General features: G+C 43.3%; 1 protein-coding gene across 1 annotated transcript; it reads left to right on the top strand.

The window, feature by feature from the left end:
- The first annotated feature begins 18,930 nt into the window (after positions 1 to 18,930).
- Positions 18,931 to 19,872, top strand: LOC148509333 (olfactory receptor 5AP2-like). The gene has a single exon (XM_088443457.1). The coding sequence runs from the start codon at positions 18,934 to 18,936 to the stop codon at positions 19,870 to 19,872; it is 939 nt and encodes a 312-aa protein (XP_088299583.1). The 5' UTR covers positions 18,931 to 18,933.
- Positions 19,873 to 20,113: the final 241 nt, after the last annotated feature.

Below are 20,113 nucleotides of genomic sequence, written 5' to 3'. Positions count from 1 at the left end.
TAGGAGGATAGCCAGGAGAGGGCAGTGTCATGTAGACCAAGGGAGTGAAGGATTTGCAGAAGGAGAGGGTGGTCCACAGTGTTGAAAGCAGCAGAGAGGTCAAGGAGAATGAGTAGAGAGTAGTCACCCTTGGATTTAGCAGCAAGGAGGTCATTGCTGAATTTTGTGAGGGCAGTTTCAGTGGAGTGAAGAGAACGGATGCCAGACGGAAAAGGGTCAAGGAGGGAGTGGGAGGAAAGAGAGATGGTAAGGTGGTTATAAACAACACACTCAAGGAGCTTGGAGGCAAAAGGGAGGAGAGAGATGGGACAGTAGTTGGAGAGAGTGTTAGAATCAAGGGTAGGTTTTTAAGTATGGGGAGACAAGGGCATGTTTGAATGCAGACGGGACAGTGCCTGATGATAGGGAGAGATTAAGGAGGTGGGCAAGATGGGAGCAGGCAGAAGGAGAGAGGTAGCAGAAGAGACGTGAAGGGATAGGGTCAAGGGGGGAGGTGGCATGCTATTTGGACATTATTTTCAGCTGCCATACAATTGTGATCCTTTGTCACTGGAGTCCTTCTCTTAAATAGCTTCTGGGTAAGCTTATACCCAGTTCACGTTATACTTACACTGGAATGTTTAAGAATTTCATATGCTTCTTTGGCAGCAGAACTGAAACTTGATAAGCTGTTAACGTGTGAAATTATTGGCTCATGATTAGCTATATAATCTTGCCAGTTAACTGGTCAGGCCAGAAGGAGCATTAGGTGTGAACAAGGCACACCCAGTACCCTTATTAGGTTCAGAATCACTTAGGCTAAACAGTTCGTAAAAGCCCCAATGACTTTATATTTGTCTTTATGTGTATACAATACACATGACCTTCAGTAATTTAAATGAGCAATTACCAGTGGGTTCACCAAACAACAAGCCTACTACACACTTTCATGACTCTATCAGCAAGTAAGAGATTGAGCCTGAGGTCTTCCTACTTTAGGCAGGTGACAATGCAGGTGTGAATTATACAATGCACCAGCATGATCCCATGCCAGATCAACATTAGCCATAACTCTTAGCCAGAACTATGCACATTTATTACCTAGCCTGTTTCACACAGTGATATGGCTTCAACAGAGCAGTCTTTAGCTAACATTTCTTTGCCAGATTGTTACCTTATTCCCTGAGAAGTTGTCATCTCCCCTCCCTCCCCCCCATTGGCGCACACAAGAGGAGTTTCTGGGGGCCCGATTCAGAATGGATGGTAATGCAGTAAAAGCTGCAACTGAGTTTTAATGCTATGGCCAATGGGTGTCCTATTGAGATGCCCACTGACCATGGCGTGAGTCCTCCAATGTGTGCACAAAGGCAAACCAACCCTATGTTTGCTCAGAATGTACAATGGCCGCAGTTGGCAGTAAACACCAGCACACCCTTGACACACCCACTGACATGCCCACTGATGAAAGTGACACCCAGTCACTGCCCAGGAAAGACTATTGGAATTACATAGATCTCCATGCATTTCCAATCTGTGTCCCCTGACGGTAATCAATGGGATGCATGCGCAGTGCGTCTCTGACTGATCCGCACATTTAAAACACCGGGCACTTGTGTCTACCTTTATTCAGACTTTGAGTACCTAGAAACCCTCCTGCACTGGCCAATACCCTTCTCCCACCAGAGTAATTTGTTTTGGGTGACAGAAAGTTCTTTGTCTCTGTCAGTAGGGGCAACAATTCAGGCTGTGATAGGAGCTGCTGTGTATGTGCAGCAGCTCCTCTTTCAGTATCCCCGATGCTGGCTAAGGGGCAGCACCTGTGCAGGTCTAACCATAGCAGTTAAACAAATTCTGCCCCAGCAGTATTAAAATAATATTTTGATACATTTACCATAAAACCATAGATGTAAAAAAAGGCATAATATTTATTTTTGAAATGTTTTAGCTAGTTTGCAGTTATTCAGTTACTTGGTCAAAACACAGTACTGTTTCGGGTATATAACATTTGTAACTTACACTCTTTAAAGTATATGTGCTCTTTATATACAGTATATTGTATTTATTCCTATAGATGCCCTCCTTACTGTTATTGCTTATGCTTTTTTTAATGAATAAATCTGTTGGAGATATGCGGGTTTGCTTATAAGTCACAAACAAATTGTTTGGCCAGTGTTGTAATGTGCATGGTAACTGTATCACAGGTACAATATTTCCTACTGTACATTACAGATGCAATATATTTGTGGAGATTACATCAGAGCAGATTAGTTCAGTTGACTCTAGAATGAAACACAAACATCAGCACTAAAGAGAGATGTAATCGAGCATCAATAGAGAGATAATACCCTGTAGACATCCCACGGTCTAATTAGTCTAAAGGATTAAACAAGACTTGTTACAATAAACATTATTATAGACTCAGTTATTAATTAGGACCCTGATGTCTTGAGAATATATTTACTGTATGCTCTAGTCTCTGAAGTCATTAGAACTGATGAAAAACAGGATGAATAAACTGCATTTGTCACATGAAATGAACTTGATTTGTAAAACAGTTAACTGCTTATTGCTCTTTACAAAGCAAAATTAGTAATGCCCTGCTGATAGTGTAGGAAGCTGCTCAGTAAGTAAGTGCAATGAATAAAATTTGAATGAGTGTTAGAGTATAAGTGGCACCTGTAAAAACAAGATTAACACATATAAAAATCAACAAATAATGTTTATAGGCAAATTTAGTGATGGCCCCGTAGGGCAGATAGTGTCCTTTAGGCTCCAGTAGGGTGGTTCTGGTGAACAAGGGTTGGTCCGTCCCTAAGACTATCCCTACCATGTGTCCAGTGGGTGGTGTTTGATATTCAGCTCCTGTTCCTATCTTTGCGGGCTGGAGGTCACTCGACACCAGATGGTAGATAGGCAAAAAGTTGACATGGTCAAAAGGTCAACAGGTACAAAAGGTCGTCAGACAAATGGTTGACAGTGCAGAAGGTTGATAGAGCTAAATGTCGACAAGTCTAAGAGGTCAACACACAAATGGTCGACACATGTTTTTGTATACATTTTTAAGGTTAGGGCTAGGATTAGGGTTAGGCACTTGGAGGAGGGTTAGGTTGCTGAAGGGGACAGTTAGGGTTAGGCTAGGGTTGGGTTTAGGCACCCAGAGAAGGGTTAGGGTTGGGCTCTAGGGGAAGGATTAGGGTTAGGATTAGGGTTAGATCATAAAAAACATGTGTGAACCATTTTTGTGTCGACCACTTGTGTGTTGACCTTTTGAACCTGTCTACTGTACCTTTTAACCCTGTTGAAGTTTGCACTGTTGACCATTTGTCAATCGATCTTTTGTACCTGTCGATCTTCAGACTCTGTAGACCTATTGACTGTCAATCTATTTATTGTCGATCTATTATACTGTACCAAACCCATCACATACATTTCAACCAATATTACATGATTGCTACCTAACATTACTCAGTGACCCATATATAATTGTAATATATTGTTGCTGCAATTATTGATTATGACAAAGCATACAAGATCATAAATAGCTGTCAGATTTAATTTATGTGCACATAAATGGTAATATATTTTGTTACTTGGTTGTTCTTTATCATACTACTAAAAAATGAAAAAAAATCCAGTTTCTAACCTAAACTCCAGGCTGCAAGAACAAAATGGCTTTAATTTACAGGTAGAATTTTCCATAAAAACATGCTTGCAACATATACTATACACACAGGCCCTGATTCCGAGCCAGACGCTCTGACAGAGCGTTCGCTCTGAATCAGGGCCGGTCATTTTTATTTTTTAGAGCAGCCTCCTGGCCACTCGCATAGCTGTAATGTATCAGCATTGTTTTCACGGCACCCTAATGTATCAGCATTGTTTTCACGGCACCCTAATGTATCAGCATTGTTTTCACGGCACCCTAATGTATCAGCATTGTTTTCATGGCACCCCTAAGCGAGTGATCTGCAGATATATCTGCAGATGATGGTCATTCATACACACTGAACGACCATCATCTGCATGCTGCAGCGGATCCCGGCGGCCGGGGGGTGAGTAGGGGCATGGCCTAATCGTGGATGGCGTGGCCACACCCCCCTTAAAAAAAACATTTGCAGTGCTGGGGAGGGGGGCGCTGTGCGCCCCTCAGCCCGGCGCAAAGCCAATGGGGGGCACGATCAGCATGATCGCTCCCCCCTTTGCCATAGGAGACTGCTCAGGCCGCTGCTTTAGCAGCCTCGGACAGTCTCCCAGTGCAGCCCAGCACACAGCAGTGTGTGCTGGGCTGCTGTGGATGGGGAGCTGTGCTGGACCCGGGTAAGTATTACCCACTCGTGGCTCCCTCCCCTCTCTGCACCCCTGTGTACAGGCGATCGGCTGATTGCCCGTACACACTTGCCAATGGACAGATATGTCTGCAGACATATCTGTTCATTGGCTGTGCAGCACAGTCAATGCGATATGTCTGTGAACGACTTTGTTCACAGACATATCGTCTGGACACACTGGCCGATGGGGGCACAATATATTGGCCGATCAACTGATCAACTGATCGGCCAATATATCGGCCAGTGTGTACCCAGAATTATGGTCAGTTATGTGGTGGTGGACAGGTTTGCACTTCTGTTTGTCCACATATTTACATTACATTAACCATAAATAATTTAATTTGGTTCTGGACCACCAACCTGAGGCACCCCTGCAAGTGACCCCAGGGTGCCACAGCGCACAGTTTGGGAACCACTGCCCTAGAGTATTGGACAAATTAATGAGAATATTAATAGGCTGGTATGAGAACCACAGGGAGGGTATAGACTAGGAGTATTTAAACTAGGGGTGAGCGGGTTCGGATTTCTGAAATCCGAACCCCCCCAAGCCCCCCCGATCCGAGGCAGATCCGAGTCAGGCTCGACTTTTCCCACCTGACTCGGATCTGAAATCGAGGCAAAACATCATCATCCCGCCTTCCGAGTCTCGCGGGTTTTGGATCCTATATAAGGTACCCGCGTCGGCGCCATTTTCTCACTCGGCTGTGGACAGTGAAGAGGGAGGGTGGGAGTTAGGGCTGGCTGGGCTGTGTAGTGTAGTGTAGTGCAGAGTAGTGTTGTGCTGTGCTGTGCTGCGCTGTGCTGCTGTTGTCCACTACTTCAAAGTCCATAGGGGCTGGCTGTGTTGTGCTGTGCTGCTGATGTTAATAGGGGCTGTGTCCACTACTTCAAAGTCCATAGGGGCTGGCTGGACTGTGTTGTGCAGTCAGTTCTCCATAGGGGCTGAGTCCACTCCAAAGTCCTGTGCAGTGTCCCAGTCCTAAAGGGGTGCTGTAGTGTTGTCCAGGGGGTGCTCTGTCCATCACGGGTGCTGCCCCCAAGTGTTAAAAAAATAATATTTTTTGTGTGTTTGTGAATTGTGTGCGCAGTAGCCGCACGTGCATCAACAAAGTAGTGCCAAGCGTGCGCCTGTGTCATAAGTAAAGGGCCGGCTGGCTTGACCGTTAAAGGGTGCTGTAACCCCCAAAGTACACTCCAGTCCAAACCAAAAAAAAAATTGTTTTCTGTGTTTGTGAATTGTGTGTGCAGTAGCCGCACGTGCATCAACAAAGTAGTGCCAAGCGTGCGCCTGTGTCATAAGTAAAGGGCCGGCTGACTTGACCGTTAAAGGGTGCTGTAACCCCCAAAGTACACTTAAGTCCAAACCAAAAAAAAAATATTTTCTGTGTTTGTGAATTGTGTGCGCAGTAGCCGCACGTGCATCAACAAAGTAGTGCCAAGCGTGCGCCTGTGTCATAAGTAAAGGGCCGGCTGGCTTGACCGTTAAAGGGTGCTGTAACCCCTAAAGTACACTCCAGTCCAAACCAAAAAAAAAATTATTTTCTGTGTTTGTGAATTGTGTGCGCAGTAGCCGCACGTACATCAACAAAGTAGTGCCAAGCGTGCGCCTGTGTCATAAGTAAAGGGCCGGCTGGCTTGACCGTTAAAGGGTGCTGTAACCCCCAAAGTACACTCCAGTCCAAACCAAAAAAAAAATTATTTTCTGTGTTTCTGAATTGTGTGCGCAGTAGCCGCACGTGCATCAACAAAGTAGTGCCAAGCGTGCGCCTGTGTCATAAGTAAAGGGCCGGCTGGCTTGACCGTTAAAGGGTGCTGTAACCCCCAAAGTACACTCCAAACCAAAAAAAAAATATTTTCTGTGTTTGTGAATTGTGTGCGCAGTAGCCGCACGTGCATCAACAAAGTAGTGCCAAGCGTGCGCCTGTGTCATAAGTAAAGGGCCAGCTGGCTTGACCATTAAAGGGTGCTGTAACCCCCAAAGTACACTCCAAACCAAAAAAAAAATATTTTCTGTGTTTGTGAATTGTGTGCGCAGTAGCCGCACGTACATCAACAAAGTAGTGCCAAGCGTGCGCCTGTGTCATAAGTAAAGGGCCGGCTGGCTTGACCGTTAAAGGGTGCTGTAACCCCCAAAGTACACTCCAAACCAAAAAAAAAATATTTTCTGTGTTTGTGAATTGTGTGCGCAGTAGCCGCACGTGCATCAACAAAGTAGTGCCAAGCGTGCGCCTGTGTCATAAGTAAAGGGCCGGCTGGCTTGACCGTTAAAGGGTGCTGTAACCCCCAATCTACACTCCAGTCCAAACCAAAAAAAAAATTATTTTCTGTGTTTCTGAATTGTGTGCGCAGTAGCCGCACGTGCATCAACAAAGTAGTGCCAAGCATGCGCCTGTGTCATAAGTAAAGGGCCGGCTGGCTTGACCGTTAAAGGGTGCTGTAACCCCCAAAGTACACTCCAAACCCAAAAAAAAATATTTTCTGTGTTTGTGAATTGTGTGAGCAGTAGCCGCACGTGCATCAACAAAGTAGTGCCAAGCGTGCGCCTGTGTCATAAGTAAAGGGCCAGCTGGCTTGACCATTAAAGGGTGCTGTAACCCCCAAAGTACACTCCAAACCAAAAAAAAAATATTTTCTGTGTTTGTGAATTGTGTGCGCAGTAGCCGCACGTGCATCAACAAAGTAGTGCCAAGCGTGCGCCTGTGTCATAAGTAAAGGGCCGGCTGGCTTGACCGTTAAAGGGTGCTGTAACCCCCAAAGTACACTCCAAACCAAAAAAAAAATATTTTCTGTGTTTGTGAATTGTGTGCGCAGTAGCCGCACGTGCATCAACAAAGTAGTGCCAAGCGTGCGCCTGTGTCATAAGTAAAGGGCCAGCTGGCTTGACCGTTAAAGGGTGCTGTAACCCCCAAAGTACACTCCAAACCAAAAAAAAATATTTTCTGTGTTTGTGAATTGTGTGCGCAGTAGCCGCACGTGCATCAACAAAGTAGTGCCAAGCGTGCGCCTGTGTCATAAGTAAAGGGCCGGCTGGCTTGACCGTTAAAGGGTGCTGTAACCCCCAAAGTACACTCCAGTCCAAACCAAAAAAAAAATTATTTTCTGTGTTTGTGAATTGTGTGTGCAGTAGCCGTACGTGCATCAACAAAGGAGCAGCGCCAAGCGTGCGCCTGTGTCCCATAAGTAAAGAGCCGGCTGGCTCATTTCTTAAAGGCTGGTGTAACCCACAAAGTGCACTACTCTCCAGCAAAAATAAAAAAATATTTTCTGTGTTTAGCCGCACGTATATATCAAATCGATATAACATAAATGGAGGACCAAACTTCCTCCGATAAAAATAAAATAGAGAAAGATCAAGAACCACTTCCTCCTAGTGCTGAAGCTGCTGCCACTAGTCATGACATAGACGATAACAAGCCATCAACGTCGTCTGCCAAGGCCGATGCCCAATGTCATAATAGAGGGCACATACAATCCCAAATGACAAAGTTCAGGAAAATTACCTTGAAAAAAACATTTAAATCAGCTAAAGAGAAACGTAAACTTGCCAATATGCCATTTACGACACGGAGTGGCAAGGAACGGCTAAGGTCGATCCCTAGTATGTTCATGACTAGTGGTTCAGCTTCACATGACGATGGAAGCCCTCCTCCCACTAAAAAAATCAAAAGAGTTAAGCTGGCAAAAGCACAGCGAAGAACTGTGCTTTCTAAGAAGATATCACAAATTCCCAAGGAGAGTCCAAGTGTGGTGGTGGTTGCGATGCCTGACCTTCCCAGCACTGGACGGCAAGAGGTGGCTCTTTCCGCCATTTGCACGCCCCCTGCAAGTGCTGAAAGGAGCACCCACAGTCCACTTGCTGATATGCAAATTGAAGATGTCACTGTTGAAGTACAACAGGATGAGGATACTGGTGTAGCTGGCGCTGAGGAGGAAGTTGGCGAGGAGGATTCTGATGGTGATGTGGTTTGTTTAAATCAGGCTCCGGGGGAGACAGTTGTTGTCCGTGGGATGAAAAAGCCCATCACGGTCATGCCTGGGCAGAAGACCAAACATTCCACCTCTTTGGTCTGGCAATATTTCTATCCAAATCCGGACAACAACTGTCTTGCCATATGTACCTTATGTAAAGGTGGAATAAGTAGGGGTAGGGACGTTAACCACCTAGGAACATCCTCCCTTATACGGCACCTGCAGCGCGTTCATAATAAGTTACTGTCAAGTTCAGAAACTTTGGCTAAGATCGTAAGCAGTCCAGGGACACCTAAATCCCATTGTCCTGTTGTATCCAAGCGCCTGCAAACCACACCATCAACTCCCTCCTCGTCAATTTCCTCCTTAGTCAGGATCGGAAGTAGTCCTGCAGGCCATGTCACTGGCATGACTGACTCTCCTATCGGGGATTCCTCCGGAGGATCCTGCATTGCTTCGCCTCCTGCTGCCGCTGCTGCTGTTGCTGCTGCTGGGAGTCATTCATCATCACAGAGAGGAAGTAGGAACACCACTACTTTTACTAAACAATTGACCCTCCAACAGTCCTTAGCGAGGAGGATGAAGTACGACAGCAGTCATCCTGAAGCAAAACGTATAACTGAGGCCTTGACTGCTATGTTGGTGTTAGACGTCGTCCGGTATCCGCCATTAGTGCAGTGGGATTTAGACAATTGATGGAGGTAGTGTGTCCCCGGTTCCAAATCCCGTCTAGATTCCACTTCACTAGGTAGGCGACACCGAGACTGTACAGAGACGTCAGAAAAAGTGTCCTCAGTGTCCTGAAAAATGCCGTTGTACCCAATGTCCACTTAACCACGGACATGTGGACAAGTGGAACAGGGCAGACTAAGGACTATATGACTGTGACAGCCCACTGGGTAGATGTATCACCTTACGCAGCAACAGCAGCAGCGTCACCAGTAGCAGCATCTCAGAAACGCCAGCTCGTTCCAAGGCAGGCTACGCTGTGTATCACCGGTTTCAGTAAGAGGCACACCGCCGACAACCTCTTACAGAAACTGAGGGAAATCATCGCCCAGTGGCTTACCCCACTTAGACTCTCCTGGGGATTTGTGATATCTGACAACGCCACCAATATTGTGCGGGCATTACATCTGGGCAAATTCCAGCACGTCCCATGTTTTGCTCACACAATAAACTTGGTGGTGCAGAATTTTCTGAAAAGCGACAGGGGTGTGCAGGAGACGCTTTGGGTGGCCCGAAAAATTTCTGGCCACTTTCGCCATTCAGCGACTGCGTGCCGAAGACTGGAGCGCCAGCAAACACTCTTGAACCTGCCCCGCCATCACCTGAAGCAAGAGGTTGTGACGCGGTGGAACTCAACCCTCTATATGCTTCAGAGGATGGAGGAGCAGCAAAAGGCCATACAAGCCTATACATCCACCTATGACATAGGCAAAGGAGGGGGTATGCACCTGACTCAAGCGCAGTGGAGAATGATTTCCGTGTTGTGCAAGGTTCTCCAGCCCTTCGAACTTGCCACACGTGAAGTCAGTTCAGACACTGCCAGCTTGAGTCAGGTCATTCCCCTCATCAGGCTTTTGCAGAAGCAGCTGGAGAAAGTGAAGGAGGAGCTAAGACGGAGCGATTCCACTCGGCATGTGGGACTTGTGGATGAAGCCCTTCATTCGCTTTGCCAGGATTCCAGGGTGGTCAATCTGTTGAAATCAGACCACTACATTTTGGCCACCGTGCTCGATCCTAGGTTTAAAGCCTATGTGGTGTCTCTCTTTCCGGCCGACACAAGCCTGCAGAGGTGCAAAGACCTGCTGGTGAACACACTGTCAGCTGAAGCGGAACGTGACACATCAACAGCTCCTTCTTCATTTTCTCCTGCAACTGGGGCTGCCAGGAAAAAACTTAGGTATCCTAAGCAACCCGCTGGCGGTGATGCAGGGCAGGCAGGACCAAGTTTGGACATCTGGTCCGGACTGAATGACCTGGCAACAATTTCTGATATGTCTACTGTCACTGCATATGATACTGTCACCATTGACAGAATGGTGGAGGATTACATCGGTGACAGCATCCAAGTAGGCATGTCAGACAGTCCATACCTGTACTGGCAGGAAAAAGAGGCAATTTGGAGACCCCTGTACAAACTGGCTCTATTTTACCTGAGTTGCCCCCCTCCAGTGTGTACTCCGAAAGAGTGTTTAGTGCAGCCGGGAACCTTGTCAGCGAAAGGCATAGGAGGTTGCTTCCACAGAATGTGGAGAAGATGATGTTCATCAAAATGAATTATCAGCTCTTCCAGGGAGACCAGCCTCCAGAAGGTACAGAGGGACCTGTGGTGGTGGATTCAAGTGGGGACGAGTTAATACTTTGTGAGGATGAGGATGTACACACTGAAGAGGGTGAGGAATCGGTGGATGAGGAGGATGAGGATGACATCTTGCCTCCGTAGAGCCAGTTTGTGCAGGGACAGATTAATTGCCAGCTTGTTTTGTGGGGGCCCAAACGAACCAATCATTTCAGCCACAGTTGTGTGGCATACCCTGGCGCTGAAATGATTGGTTTGTTAAAGTGTGCATGTCCTGTTTATACAACATAAGGGTGGGTGGGAGGGCCCAAGGACAATTCCATCTTGCACCTCTTTCTTTTCTTTGCATTATGTACAGTTTGGGGCCTAGTTTTTCAAACTGCCATCCTGTCTGCCACTGCAGTAGCACGCCTAGATGGGTCACGTGTTTGTGCCGCCCACTCGTGTCGCTTAGCATAGTCATCCAGCTACCTCGGTGCAACCTTTTGGACATAAAAACACTATTGTGAGGTGTGAGGTGTTCAGAATAGACTGGAAATGAGTGGAAATTAAGGTTATTGAGGTTAATAATAGCATAGGAGCAGAAAAACCCACACTTTCTGTGATTTTAGCTGTTTTTATGCTTTTTTTAAAAAAAATACAGATCCAAAACACAAAACCCAGAACCCAAAACACGGAAGGGTGGTTTTGGCAAAACCAATCCAGATCCAAAACATGAAGAAAGATCCAGATCCAAAACCAAAACACAAAACACGAAAAGTGGCCGTTGCACATCCCTAATTTAAACATGTTCTAAATCTAAAAATGTTCTAAATTATTTGCTTTGATTTTTTAGCAATTGCACTTTACTTGCATCAACAAATAATTAACGATTATATTATCTATTGCAATTGATGGTTGAGTAACACCTCGTGTTTCTAACATGTTTAGATATTTTGCATGGAGACGTATACCAGTATATAAACTAAACCTGTTTAGAGAATTGTTCTAGCAGCAGCATGCACTATACCGGGATTGTATTTATTAAATACTCCAAGTCTATACTCTGGCTTCCATATGTGTCTGGTGTCGCATGAATGAACAGATGCTGGATGCTTTTGTCACCTCCATTCCCTTTAACTCCAGCCCTATATTTTTTTTCCACTATATTTCTCAAAATAAATTGTGACAATTAATTTTGCTAAACACACATTAAGTGTTAGTGTTATTATGTTGAGATGTTATTGCCTGTGGTAAAGCCTTAGCCGATGGTTAGTTTACAATATTTGAGCAGTGCTACCTTCAGAATCTTTAACACGAGGTTTCCAATTAGAGCTGACCTGAAGCTGTTACTAAATTAACTTAATGCATAAACTGTAAAGTTGTTGTTTTCACATGCTGTGATATATTTTTCTGTACATACTGTAAACAGTAGTATAGTCCCAAGAGGGTAAAGTATTACGCACAGCGGTGGTGTCACAACCATTTACAGAAAACTAGATTAGGACTTTTAATTTTCCATACACATAGGGCTAAATTTACCGGAACCGGTATATATGACCACCGGATGTAAGGCCGGCAGTTGAAATCCTGATGCCGTCAGCCCGATGGGTGAAGATCCCGGTCAGTGGAGGTAAGTAGGCTATCCTTACCCCTTCCCCCACCTAACCCTAACCCTCCCTTAGGACTGCCTAACCCTAACCTCCCCCCAGTGCCTAACCCTAACCTCCCCCCAGGGGTGCCAAGACCTAACCCCCCTCCCTGCACCCTAAGCCTGACCCTAAACTCCCCCCCATTCAATTGATATGATAGAAACCGGCAGCTGGCTACTTTCACTTTGTGGGTTTGTGATGAGTTTAAATGGAGTGGGAAGAAGCTGTAAGAACGTAGTAGGACAAATATGTAAAGTAATTGCTGATTGTGGTAAGTTTATTGACAGTTGTCTTGTTACTTGTTTAATGTCTATTTGAGGTGTATTTTCCTTATAAAGTCCTGTGTGTGTGTTTTTTTTGGTGTGATTGTGGTGTGATTATGGGTGGGATATTCAAACGAAAAATGCAGTCAAAACTCAGAAAACACCAGTTGTCATATTTATTATGCTCCGGAAAGCAATACTTCCCGGAGCTTGTACCCGATAGGCAACAGCATTGTTGCTTAATAGAAGCCTATGGGCTTATTTTCTCATAATATCCTAAAAGAGGGAACAAACAAGAACCCTCCCAGGGTCCCCCGTGGCTTGTGCATGTGCTGGCCGACAGCCGCACAAGCGCAGAATGACTCCCGGGTCATAAACTTGGAATTTCTCACATTAAAAAGACAACTCTTATTGGAAGACATGTCCTTAACAGTCTGAGGGCCTGATTCAGAGATGTATGCTAACCTGATGGTTAGCAAACACATCCGTTGGTTTAGGGTCTGTGCATATGCAGGTCCCATTCAGTACATGTGCAGATTGGGTCCTTCGATATCACATACAGTAGCTGGCTTCGTCTTCCTCTTCTAGTTAGATGTTTACAGGCTATACAGATAGAGCAGTGATGTAGGTTCATCCCAGGCACCTGGAGGCAAGTTATAATTTGGTGCCCCCCCCCAAAAAAAAAAATATGTGAAAATAAATATGTTGTCTATCTATCTATCTATCTATCTATCTATCCGTGACGGCACACTCCGAGTACATATTTACAGCCCTAAGTGGAGTGAACATATTGTGGGCAATGGAAGAGGTGCCCCTTCAGTGGTGGTGCCCGGCAGCAGGCACCTCCATTGTCTCCCATAGTTCTGCCCCTGAAATAGAGCCTATGTATACCTGATTGATTTCTGGGGCTATCCTATATACAGTAGTTACCATTTATCCCATTTGCTCAAGTTAATTTTTTAGGTGTACTGTAACTATTATAAAGATCCCAAAACTTAAACTTTAAGTTGTTTCCTAATTATTTTCACAATTATATCAGTAATGGTTTCTGGAGCTTATCAAACATTTGTAAATATATTTGAGATAATTAGGTTTGTTAGGGTAGTGATTATATCATACACAGCAGGCTCCCCACCAATAAACACCAATGAAGGATTATAGTCCCCTATATTTTATGTAGCTGACCGTAGCTTGCTACAGAGAGCAATCACTTCAATTCAACAAAATTTCCACAAAAAATACTGTATATATAAGATATTTGCCCTTTTAAAGTCCTGTGAGTAGATACTGACAAATGAGACTCAGGAGCGTCATACATTGAGTGTGCAATTTCACGATTCCCCGATCCGGGGACCCCCAAACCACTGGTCAGGCCGAGCGGCGGCCATTCATGATCGCATTGGGGGATCAGTGCAAATCCTCAGGTTAAAAATGCCCAATTTTCTGATCATGATCATTTTTTGATCGTTATCTGCAAATCAGTGAAATCCAGTATGTCGAATTTCACTGATCCCCGACCCGGAATCTGGGAATTATGGCAATCCATTGCTATGGGGGCCTTTAGCTAAGCAGCCTGTCTCCTCCACCCTGATACTAACAATGCAAACCAGGTGCTGCAACTAGACCAGCACATATTCACAGTATAGAGAGAAACACATTAACATTGTGGTTTAGTCTAGTAGCACTAATCAGTTATATGTATACACGATAAATAGGATGTTTACGTTCTGCATTATTTCATATTAATTATAATAATTAGCCCATGATCCCAGAACAGTCCCCAGGAGAATAGATTTTTATATATAAAGTGAGTACGATAAGAAACATTTACTATATACAAAGTAATACATTTTCTGAAGATGGATCATACACTGTAAGACAGAAATAAAATAGATTGGAAACGGTAAGTGGATAAGTCACAGGCTTAACATAAGCATAATAGTTTACCATTAACCATACAATAAGTTTACAACTTATACTAACATAAACTGTGCTTGAAAAACTTTAATTAAATGTTTTAATATTGCTGAGCATTTTATATAATCAACATTTGCATCTCTTAATCAGAGTGCACTTAATAAAAAAAATACATTGTTTTGTTTATATTTTGTTTTAATTCATTTATTTACTTTGATTATTTTGCTCCCTGCGCTGTAAGCTAGAAGGACAACTTAAATATTACTTATGCCAGGTACACACTGGGACGATGTTGTTAAGATTTGACCAAATTGTAACAACATATCACGCGGTCGCATGCGACGTTGTCAGGTTTGATGTGCTGCACATTAAACCTGACTGTATCGCATGCGGCCCCATTCATGTTAATGAAGGACGGAACAAGTGATCGTTGGCCTTCGCGCCAACTTTCTTCCCAGTACACATCGTCCAGTGTGTACCCAACATTTCTCAAAACTCAGTTTATAACAGCCACAAGTGCCAGCAGCTCCTTTTGCCTGTACATTTCTATGTAAAACACAATTCTTGTCACACTCTGGATGAATATGCTCTAGGAATGCTGCCAACAGGATTTAAATTGCTTGCAATGTACATACTGTATATTAGGGGTGTGCACCAGCCACTTTTCGTGTTTTGGTTTTGGATCTGGATCTTTCTTCGTGTTTTGGATCTGGATTGGTTTTGCCAAAACCACCCTTCCGTGTTTTGGGTTCTGGGTTTTGTGTTTTGGATCTGTATTTTTTTTTAAAAAAGCATAAAAACAGCTAAAATCACAGAATGTGTTGGTTTCTCTGCTCCTATGCTATTATTAACCTCAATAACCTTAATTTCCACTCATTTCCAGTCTATTCTGAACACCTCACACCTCACAATAGAGTTTTTATGTCCAAAAGGTTGCACCGAGGTAGCTGGATGACTATGCTAAGCGACACGAGTGGGCGGCACAAATACGTGGCCCATCTAGGAGTGACACTGCAGTGGCAGACAGGATGGCAGTCTGAAAAACTGGGCCCCAAACAGTACATAATGCAAAGAAAAGAAAGAGGTGCAAGATGGAATTGTCCTTGGGCCCTCCCACCCGCCCTTATGTTGTATAAACAGGACATGCACACTTTAACAAACTAATCATTTCAGAACCAGGGTCTGCCACACGACTGTGGCTGAAATGATTGGTTCTTTTGGGCCCCCACAAAACAAGCTGGCAATTAATCTGTCCCTGCACAAACTGGATCTACGGAGGCAAGATGTCATCCTCATCCTCCTCATTCACCGATTCCTCACCCTCTTCAGTGTTGTATACATCCTCATCCTCACAGAGTATTAATTCGTCCCCGCTAGAGTCCACCACCACAGGTCCCTCTGTACGTTCTGGAAGCTGGTCTCCCTGGAAGAGTTGATAATTCATTTTTATGAACATCATCTTCTCCACATTTTGTGGAAGCAACCTCCTACGCCTTTCGCTGACAAGGTTCCCGGCTGCACTAAACACTCTTTCGGAGTACACACTGGAGGGGGGCAACTCAGGTAAAATAGAGCCAGTTTGTACAGGGGCCTCCAAATTGCCTCTTTTTCCTGCCAGTACAGGAACGGACTGTCTGACATGCCTACTTGGAGGATGCAGGTGCAGCTACAACCCACACAATTCACAAAGACAGAAAAAAAAGGAGAATTTTTTATTTTTGTGGAGCGCACTTTGGGGGTTACAACACCCTTTAACGGACAAGCCAGCCGGCCCTTTACTTATGGGACACAGGCACATGCTTGGCGCTGCTCCTTTGTTGATGCACGTGCAGCCACAGTGCACACAATTCACAAACACAGAAAATATTTTTTTATTTTGTTTGGAGTGCACTTTGGGGGTTACAGCACCCTTTAACGGACAAGCCAGCAGGCCCTTTACTTATGGGACACAGGCGCACGCTTGGCGCTGCTCCTTTGTTGATGAACGTGCAGCCACAGTGCACACATTTCACAAACACAGAAAATATTTTTTTATTTTGTTTGGAGTGGCCTTTGGGGGTTACAGCATCCTTTAACAGACAAGCCAGCTGGCCCTTTACTTATGGGACACAGGCGCACGCTTGGTGCTGCTCCTTTGTTGATGCAAGTGCAGCCACAGTGCACACAATTCACAAACACAGAAAATATTTTTTTATTTTGTTTGGAGTGCACTTTGGGGGTTACAGCACCCTTTAACGGTCAAGCCAGCTGGCCCTTTACTTATGACACAGGCGCACGTTTGGCACTACTTTGTTGATGCACGTGCGGCTACTGCGCACACAATTCACAAACACAGAAAAAATATTTTTTTGTTTTGCACTTGGGGGGAGCACCCCTGATGGACAGAGCACCCCCTGGACAACACTACAGCACCCCTTTAGGACTGGGACACTGCACAGGACTTTGGAGTGGACGCAGCCCCTATGGACAACTGACTGCACAACACAGCCAGCCCCTATGGACTTTGGAGGAGTGGACACAGCCCCTATGGACGACAGCAGCACAGCACAACACTGCCAGCCCCTATGGACTTTGGAGGAGTGGACACAGCCCCTATGGACAACAGTAGCATAGCACAACACAGCCAGCCCCTATGGACTTTGGAGGAGTGGACACAGCCCCTATGGACAACAGCAGCACAGCACAACACTACACTGCACTGCACTACACTACACAGCCCAGCCAGCCCTAACTCCCACCCTCCCTCTTCACTGTCCACAGCCGAGTGAGAAAATGGCGCTGACGCGAGTACCTTATATAGAATCCAAAACCCGCGAGACCCGGAAGGCGGGATGATGACGTTTTGCCTCGATTTCAGATCCGAGTCAGGCGGGAAAAGTTGAGCCTGACTCAGATCGGCCTTAGATCGGGGGGGCTCGGGGGGTTCCGATTTCAGAAATCTGAACCCGCTCACCCCTACTATATATATATATAATAAATGTTAGATTTATGAAGCTGATTTCCACTTTTCTGCCTGTTTTGGGGAGGCTGCCTTTAGTAGAAGTAACTTTATGGAAGACTTATTACTGTTGACAAGATGTGTTTTATGATGTCTTGATGCATTTTCATCCGACTTTTGGCGGCACAACATAAAAAAATGTTTTTTAAAAAAATCTTTCCTCATCTGTACACAATTATTTCCAAAACTAGATCAGAATTTCGACCAACATTTTTAAATATATACTCAACTTGGTGTTGGATGGCAATACCCAACTATAATTTTGATATTGAAGAAGTGTTTGTTATGGTCACACATTGGCATTCAAAATTTAATTGTGTGCGTGTGCTTATTTATAGATTTACTTGGATTCGTTTAAGGGGTTTCAGTAGCTACTGTACAAACCACATTAGAACCTTTACCTATTGTTCTATTTAGCATGGCCTTGATAAAGTGAGCCAGAACTGAAGTTTAACAAAACTACGATATGCGATATATGGAAGAAGTCTTCATTTACAAAAACTGAACTGAAAATTTAACTATGTTTATGTTCATATGTGCCCTTCTTTACTGAGTTTCTAAATATTTGCACTGAATTTGGTATAACTAAGGCAAATAGTAATGAGATTATGAGATGATAACCCTGGGTGTATACTTTTTTCCACCTACTAAAAATGGATTCATGTTTATATTAAACACTTTCAAATACATTCAAAGTGCTATTTGTCTTATTCATTTCCTACAGTAAACCAAAGATTGGATATTCATATAAAGTAATAAAAGATAATATAGATAAAACTTTAATGGTGTTATTACTTCTTTGATCATCAGACTACCTCATTTTTAGAATGTGAGCTTCAATTCTAATGCAAATTGTTATTGACAAGTTAGATATTTATGTTACAGTACTTGAGATTTGATGTTAAAGAACTTTTGTTTTGATTAATTGAGCCAAGCACGGTGAAATGCCTAGGTTGTACAAAGCTTTATGTCTTCATCTCTACTGACTATGGGGAAAGACTGGGCATTAGATCAGTCATTTCTCAAAGTCATATATTACATTAAACTAGGTCCTGGGCACAACCCCACATAATACCCATCCCAATGATGTCCCACATATCTTTTGCTAAAAAGCCACTTCAGAAGTCATTGTATTGTGAGGGATAATAACATATAATATAATATAAAGGAGATATAAAAAAATGTTAAACATTAATTTCTATTTAGATTAGACAAATATATAGATATAAATTCATAAGGGGAAAGTCCCTTTAAATAAAATATTGATTTTATAGCAACACTGTTGGCTATACATAACAAACCACCACTCAGAATTATCTCAGTAAAATTTAAAAATAACCCCTGCATTTCTAGTTTGATTATCTAAAAGTAAGTAAGTATAACCAAATAACAGAACACTAAAATTGCTGCTGGGAGATTTTAGAAGCCTAGTTGACTCCATGCATGTGGGTATTTGTTGTTCAGTTAATATACTTGTGAATATAACATGTATTATTATTATTATTATTATTATTCTCTTTTTTTTAGATACATTGTGGACATTATGAATGAGACCTCAGTTGTGGATTTTATCTTGCTAGGACTAACTAATGACCACTTTATTCAGTTACTACTGTTTGTGTTTTTTTTAATCATTTATGCTTGTTCCTTCTTAAGCAATCTCTGCCTGATGATATTAATATGCACTGTTCACCATCTTCATACACCCATGTATTTTTTTCTTAGCCATTTGTCTTTTGTAGACTTATGTTATTCCTCAACTATTACACCCAAAATGCTCTCAGATTTTATTTCTGAAAATAAGACTCTCTCTTTCATAGGGTGCGCTACCCAAATGTTCTCATTTGCCATGTTTGCTACATCTGAGAGTTTTTTGGTGACAGCAATGGCATATGATCGCTATGTTGCAATATGTCGACCCCTTGTTTACTATAATTTTATGAACAAATCTATGTGTTGGGGCTTGGCATCTGGAGCCTATGTGAGTAGCTTTCTTGCCTCCATCACTCATACCATCACTGTTTTTAGATTCCCTTTATGTGGCTCAAATAAGATCAATCATTTTTACTGTGATATTCCCCCACTTCTGAAACTTGCTTGTGCCCATTCTCATACCAGGATATTGGTTGTCTTTTTACTATCTCTTGTAATGGGAATTCTTTCTTTTTTTGTGATATTGATGTCCTATGTAGCCATAATATTTGCCATCCTGAGAATTAATTCAACGGAAGGCAGATCTAAAGCATTCTCTACATGTGCCTCCCATCTCATTGTCGTAATCTCTTTCTATGGCACTGTATTTGGTATTTACTTTCGCCCAAGTTTAGGTTTAAATTCCGAAAGTATTGATAAGGTCTTCTCCATTTTCTATACCGTGGCTTCACCATTGCTAAACCCTCTTATATATAGTTTTAAGAATTCAGACGTTAAAAGAGTTTTGCTGAAAATTTTCCTTTTAGATAAAGCTCCACAGCACTCCTAACAATGTTTTTGGTAATACAATTAAATTATATTTATAATTTGATATAATTTGATAGAAATGTACATATTCAATAAATATACAATTAACTTATTGATTTTATGCCACTATCTGACATTTTAAAAGAGATATAAGTAAAATTAAATATATATATACCATTGTCGTTTGCAAATTGTTTCAACTTTTCATGATATTGGAAGTTAGAACAGATATTTTTACTCATAAATTCCACCTGGACTTAAAA

The sequence above is a fragment of the Taudactylus pleione genome, unplaced genomic scaffold (assembly GCF_031769625.1).
Source record: "Taudactylus pleione unplaced genomic scaffold, aTauple2 ptg000329l, whole genome shotgun sequence".
NCBI lineage: Eukaryota > Metazoa > Chordata > Amphibia > Anura > Myobatrachidae > Taudactylus > Taudactylus pleione.
This window is presented reverse-complemented; position numbering and strand designations above follow the sequence as displayed.